At 34.5% G+C, this 7,666-nt stretch overlaps 1 protein-coding gene across 1 annotated transcript in view; it reads left to right on the forward strand.

The window, feature by feature from the left end:
* Window positions 1-7,340, forward strand: part of LOC140158707 (MOB-like protein phocein) — a 68,187-nt gene extending 60,847 nt beyond the window's left edge. Inside the window, 1 exon segment of the mRNA XM_072181893.1 lies at window positions 3,738-7,340. Coding sequence (XP_072037994.1) covers window positions 3,738-3,863 — 126 coding nt within the window. The 3' untranslated portion in view covers window positions 3,864-7,340.
* Window positions 7,341-7,666: the final 326 nt, after the last annotated feature.

Below are 7,666 nucleotides of genomic sequence, written 5' to 3' on the forward strand. Positions count from 1 at the left end.
GTTGTTATACGGTGATGAACAACGGTGAAACATGATTGAATAGTAATTACACAGACCTATTTAAAGGGGCATTTTGTGATCCACAGCCTCATCCCCCACTTTTCTCAAAAAAGTTGAGATTTTTATATCACTGGAAACCTCTGGCTACATAATGTTTATGTACAAAATATTTCTTGCAGATTAATTCGCTTTTGCAAAGATATCGTGAAATTTGAATTTCGTTCTGGTGCACCAGAACGAAATTACAACGCATTGTCTATGGAGCAGTGTAATACACATAATCATGCATAACTCGGAAACGCAATATCGGAATCAACTGAAATTTTGGAAATAAGCTTTTTTCGTGGATATATGTACTGAAAAATGTCATAAAAAGAGGATGCTAGGATCACGAAATACTCCTTTAAGGTCAAGACTGTTCAGGGTTCTAGGCATTTACAGTGCCCATTTGGGTTAAATGTGCTCACATTTAATTGTCACCAGTCTCAAGTACCGATTTAAGATATTGGGCTTGGTATATACTTATTATTATGTGACCCAAAAACTTTGCCAAAATATTATTCTAATCTTAGAAAATACGGTAAAATTTTAAGCATTGCTCCAATGCTCCATTGATTGGTTTTGTTACATGGTCCTTTTTTTTCTTCAAATGTCTCAGTAACTTCATATTAATAGTACTTACTATGAAAAACTAATTTTGATAAAGGTTACGCTCTATGGTAATTATTTTCTGATGATACAGCCTGACACCAACCTCGCTACCAAAATGGGAATTTTATATAAGCTATGGGTGGGGCGCTGATAACAATCTTGGCCTAATAAAATACCTGTATGTATTTATCAGATGTCAAGTAATCCAACTGTTAATAAACTTTGATTAGGTTTTGAAATAAAGTGCTTTTTGAAATGAGAATGAAATTGGTATAAAATCCAGACACGGTGCAAACAAGAAATGTCTCCTAGTATTGCCATGAAATCTCAAGTAATGTGCCAATTATTCACTTGATGAAACAACATGTTTTAAATGCTGTGTCATTTAATGGAACTATTTAACCTAATTAGTGCCCCTCCCCTAATTAGTGAACTGTAAGCATTTAATAGGGCATTATTGGACATAGAATTGTTTGCTAAATCACAGCAAACCATCTTGAGATTGAGTATCAATGGTTGTGGTATTTGCTAATAGGTCATTGTTTAACTATCACTGCGAATTTACTGAATTACATGTGATTTACAGAGCGTTTTTTTAGAAAAAATGTCCATGTTGACTTTTAGAACTTAGTCTTTAAAAGTGCATTTCGTGATCCACAGCCTCATCCCCCCACTTTTCTCAAAAAAGTTGAGATTTTTATATCACTGGAAACCTCTGGCTACATAATGTTTATGTACAAAATATTTCTTGCAGATTAATTAAAAGATATCGTGAAATTTGAATATCGTTCTGGTGCACCAGAACGAAATTACAACGCATTGTCTATGGAGCAGTGTAATGTATACACATAATCATGCATAACTAGCGAACACAAAATCGGAATCAACTGAAATTTTGGGAATAGGTTTTTTTCATGGATATCTAATGAAAAATGACATAATATAAATAGAGGATGCTAGGATCACGAAATACTCCTTTAATAAGCGCCCCTTGAAAAGACTTTGATAAGTGTGTGAGCGTTAATTAGGTCAAATATGCTACTTTATTTATGATGTCAACTTACAAGTGCAAGGTTAGCTGCAAAAAGTTTGTAGATTCCATTTAATCTTTTAAAATAACTTAAAACTTGAACAAGAATATTCCCCAGTAGCACAGCAGTAGCAGTAGCAGTTGTGTCCAAATACCGTCAGTTTGTCTTGACTTTTTTTCTTTCTGGATGATGCTAAATGACGCTAACCCTAAAAATCACAAAAACTTGAAAAATCATTAAAAACTCTGAAACATGTTTGGAAACATATTTTTTAAACATTTTCTGAACTCAAAATCTGGGTCGATCGAGCCTGTAGAACAAGGTTTTTTGCATCCTCTTTGGAAGTAAATTGAATATGCATGTCAGCGTGTAACACTAGAGACCTACTTGTGATTAACCATGTATTGGATTGGGACCTATGGAACTTCACACTGATGCTGTTGAAGAGAGCCAATTGTAGAATGATTAACCGCAGACACTGCTAAACACATTCTCTCTGTGGTGCCCAGATAAATGGTTTAAAGAGATTTTGAAGTGCATTATTAAATCTGATGTATGTGTATATCGGGGGATCACATTCAAATTGACAAAACATGACAGTTTTAACTTTGTACTTATCACAGAAACTTATCCTGTCAGTTTTCTATCATTGTTTTTAAAATATACCACCAAAATAAATGAAATTCATCTCATATGTAGAAACTTTGTTGAGAATTCAAATATATGATAGTTTTTCAAGTTAAGGTTAAAAAGTTACAAAATGGATGTTTTTATAAATTGTATGTTGCTATCAAATCACACGAACCACAATAACATTTTGAGCCCAAAAGATCAGTTTCTGGAAAAAAGTCTGATATGTGATATTTTTTTCAACTGTTGCTTTGAATTAAAAAAAAAAGTACTACCAAATGCAGTGATATTAATACCAATGTATTCCTCAATGAAACTCTTCATGTTCCATCCTGTTACCTTGTCACCATGTTGCCTTGCAACAACTGTGGCACTTGGCAAGTATATATAGCGTAAGCCTTGCCATTCCTAGGCTTAACCCTTTCCACGCAGGTGTACTGCAGACAACAAGTTTCTTTGTTTTTCTAATCAAAATTTTTAGAATGTTCCATTCCCATGATCATATTAGGAATCGTCATATAAATGCATTAAAATGAGTACCAACAAACCTAGTATTGGTTCTTGAGATAGCTCTTGATATTTTGAGAAAATATCTCAAACTCTTTATTTTAGAGCCCGTGGCTAGCACGCAGAGCATAAACTCTGATTTTTTATAAGTGAAGAGTGTCACTCAGGTATTCATTGAGTGAATTTAGATTGTGTTATGCATTCAGTCAATTTTGATTGTGTAATGTTTATGAAGTACCACGTAGGATCACACACAGCACTCCAAGCTAACCTGAGATATACAGGTAAAACAGGTAAAAATACACTCCAAAGGTGACAGCGCTGGTGTTCTACCAGTGAACTACACCAGGCACAAAAAGAAACTTGTCAGTTATATTCATCCTTGCTGTTCAATAACTTGATAATTTTGGATAATTCTGAAATATACATTTTGTTATTGGACTTTGCTTTCTCATTTGACACCCTGGTCGTGAAAAACGAACAAGAATTGACCAAGATATGCGCCTCCAAAGCCTCAAACCCCAAAATCAAAAGTTGCATTTTCAACGATTTTCAATGGGAACGCATCGTTGTATTGCACACAAGCACCACGGGTCAATCAATAAAGCACACAGTGTAACAGGCACAATTGAATCGTTAAAATTGCAACTTTTCATTTTGGGGTTTGAGAGTTTGGGGCGCATATCTTGGTCAATTTTTACTCAATGTTCACGAACAGGGTGTCAAATCAGAAAGAAAAGTCCAATTAACAAAATGTATATTTCAGAATAATCCAAAATTATCAAGTTATTGAACAGCAAGGATGAATATAACTGACGAAGTTTCTTTTTGTGCCTGGTGTATATGTATATACCTCCAATTGATTTAATAGTGAGTGACTCATCATTCTTGTCTTTCTTTACTTCTGCTTGTTTTCAGAATGAAACATATCTGTGTCGTCGGTTTACCACCTTTGTGACCAAATACAATTTAATGTCCAAGGATAATCTTATAGTACCAATCCTAGGAGAAGACAACCAAGCTGCTAATGAGAGTGAGGCATGACAAACTAGACATTGAGAAACTGAAATGAATGAATGGATGGAGGGGCATCTCTAATATGGAGATAACCAACTGAACTTGAAAGGCATGGCTTGGCACAGAGTTTAGTCAAGGCATGTTATTTTGGCAGCAATTTTGGGCCTGATCTGATAAAATGACAGCCAGGCCTAGAAGATTTAAGTTGTAGTAAATATGCCATACTTGGACATTTTATATTTTGATTGTCCCAGCAAATAGACTAGTATACATGTGTTGTATCATAGTGAATGAAAAATGTGTATACAGTGTACAATGTAGATGTCTTGTTTCTTATTGCGGCTGAGGACACCTTTTTCGTCAATAGGGACTACTACAACTTCTTTCATTTGTATTGATCTAGAGCAGGGGTGTACAACTTATTTTCTCCAAACACCTAAAAATCAACATTTATATGAGATAACATTCTGGAAGTGGTCCACTTGGACAGTTCAATTATAGTAGTAAAAGTTATTGGGAGTCTTGACATTTCGAAACCTACTTGTCTGCTTTCTTAGTTATTATGAGTGATGATTTGAACCAGAAGCACTGGTGGTGTACTGTGAAGATGTAATGTTTCTAGAATCGTCATAAATGTGACTAAGATTGGAGGTTGAATGTAAAGTATGCATTAAGTGGTACATCCTTTGTTTGCTAAGAAAAAACATCTGCATTGAGGTATTTCTGTTACCAAACATAAATCGTTTGGTGGCCAGATCTGACTTGTGAGCCATGAATGAATGAATGAATGAAAAATCACTTTTATAAAGCGCAAAATACAATTAAGTCCCAATGTACTGAATGTTTTTCACCCCTAATTAGAAGTTTAACTAAGTCTTGATTTGGCAGGCCTTTATCTTTTTGGAAGCATAGATATGTGACATGATCAAGAGGAATGAGTCACTTGTCGGCAATTTTCAATTAGAATTTTTTTACATAATTTTATGGCAGTTTACGAATGCTACATTTTGATGCAAACCCCATCAAAATCGGACATTTGGTTACCAAGTTATGAGCAATTTATCAATGGCTGAAAACAATGTAAAACAAAAGAATTTGTACACTATTTTTGCCAATATCTCAAAAACAATATTAGCGACATCTGACTCATTCCCCTTGATCATGTCACATATGCAGAAATAGTTTCAAATTTTCCATCTTGAAGATGGAAACTTGAAGGTCAAAACTGAATTATCCGTCCTATCACTTAAGAAAAAAAAGATGATGAAAACCAACCAGTCTAGTGGGCAGCGATATTGCTCATTCCCACATCATCACACTTGCACCAGAACATGAACTAGGCTATATTAATTAAGAGTAGCTGCAAAGTTAATATGTTTTAGCTATATTTAAAATTTAATATAAGAGGGGCAGATAAGCATGATCAATTGCGTGGTGATTTTTATAGAAATTATGCATGTAAATAATTTGCCATACATGAATGTTATGGCTTAACCTTGAAGGAACATATCTGTAGGCATTGAGGTGTAGACGTCTGCCATGGCTGCCTGCCTACTTTGTGTGTCAATGCACCCTTCAGTCTGTAACCTTCAAGTTAACCATTTGACATACATTTTACTTGTGTAGTTCAAATTGAAAGCACATTTAGTCACGAGAATATCTTCCCCAAAGTAAGGGCTATAATATGGTAAAATAAGTGGGGTACTGCAAATATCAAAGGATTCTCCATCATGGGAAGTGTAATCAGGGAAGTGAAACTGTCTGATGATTCTCTATAGTGTTTCTAGATGTTGACAATGTCCTTTTTGTCCTTTGGATGGTGTTTCTAGAAGAGAATTATATAATATATAATTCTCTTCTATATAATATATATATTCTATGTAATACATATTCTATTTAGGGTGGGGCTGGTCTCTTGTTTGATTTTAATGGTTTCCCTCACTTTTCTTGGCAAAAACATTGTCTTCTCTGCAGAGGACTTTAACATTTCCAATGTCCGGTTTATGTCTGGTGTCCTTGCTGTTGTCTTGGCAGTGTGTTTTTTCATTTGCTACTACAAATATATTTGGAATTAATTCATTTAATTTATATATTTATTTATTGATAATTTACCAGTAATCAGCAGAGCTGATGGCCCTGGCTAACAAAATATACACATAATCCAACCAATATGCAATCATGACAATATAAATTCATACAAAATACAACATGAATTAAATGCAGTTTAGCATATAAACTGAGCTCAAAAAGAAACTTATAATTTTTCACAAGGCAAAATGCACTGACATGGAATAGCTTCCTGGACCACATTCACAGCCCAATAATTGGCACCCAGCACAAGAAAACTGTGAGAATGATTACAAGATTCTTGCACAGGTGATAATTACCAAAGAGTAAGTGGAATAGTAAGGAACAAGACCTCTTTCTTGAAGAAAGTATGTGAAAAGCAGAACGCAACACCGTTTCATCATCTATGCAAGGATCTTGTATGCATGCTTACAGATTTCTTATGCTGGGTGCCAAATATTGTGCTGTGAAAGTGGTCCGGGAAGCTGTTCTGTGTCATTGCATTTTGCTGTTGTGCCAGTTGGACAACTGCTTGGTTACTGATGTGTTTTGAGTGGAGTATTGAAGTAATCCTGTGTGTAATTTTGGTTCATTTTGATGGACAGGATTTTAAGATATGACCCTGTGATTCACAAGTTGTGAAAAATTATAAGTTTCTTTTTGAGCATTGGAGACTGTCTGAGAAATAAAAGTGTTTGGGAAAAAAGTTAAAACCCAGATTTCTACCTATTATAGTGTATCTGAATTACATACTTGTATGCCAATTTCAGACTTTCAGTAATCAAAAGGGTATTGAATTTGAAACAAAAAATACAGGTACCTAAAATGTTAAGCCTCACTTTGCAATCTGCTTTTGTTGCACACAAATATCTTGGTAAACTCAACTGTTTATTATTATTTAAAGTTTTTCCAAAAGTCTTGCAAGCAAGAGCCAACCAACCTCAATGTCACTGCCTAGACTGCTTAATGGAAGTGGTTTTACCTGAATTGTCTGGTTTGTGTACATGTGTATACATTACAAACTGTTGACAAGTATTTAAAGTAAGCAAAAATAAAATAGTACATGTACTTGTGTTGTCAAATCCACTCATATGGTCAAGAAATAGCAACAAGTAATCAGTCTCCCGTCCCCATGTAAGGTTTTTGTGTATTAAAGTTGACAGATCCATCATGATTTGTGTGTTTTTCAGTTGCTATGACTTACATTGTTTGATATTATCATTTTACCAAATCAATTTATATTTCATGTGTACCCACACTTAAGTTCAGTCTTAAAAATCTATTAGAATTTTAACCTTGACCATGAAAAAAGCAGGAATACGCTGTTTAATATTGTCATTTATGTGAGGCTTAAGCCATGTGTATAAATAGTAAGTCTGCATATTTATTTGTTACTTGTAGTTCAGCTTTATAAATATTAAAGTCAAACCAATTAAACATTTGTAATTAGCCATTCATTTGATTGTGTCTTGTCTACCTTTTCCTGAATAAAGTCCTTTGGAGGTGGTAGTACATTTTGTCCTATATTATTTGGTCAAAGTTTTAGTACCCTTAATTTGAGAATGTGCAATCGAATTCTGTGTGGGCCAAGCTGTATTTTGTACCCCACCACCCAAGGGTTGGGACTACCACAATTTTTGCCATTTTAAAGCTAAACTGATGAAATATGCAATTTTGGGCCTAAAATGGCCAAATATAAGGTTAATTTCGTCAGAAACCCATATACAGGCCTCAACATTGGGGGGGGTGATGATTGTATGGAC

The sequence above is a fragment of the Amphiura filiformis genome, chromosome 8 (genome assembly GCF_039555335.1).
Source record: "Amphiura filiformis chromosome 8, Afil_fr2py, whole genome shotgun sequence".
In the NCBI taxonomy this organism is placed as follows: Eukaryota; Metazoa; Echinodermata; class Ophiuroidea; order Amphilepidida; family Amphiuridae; genus Amphiura; species Amphiura filiformis.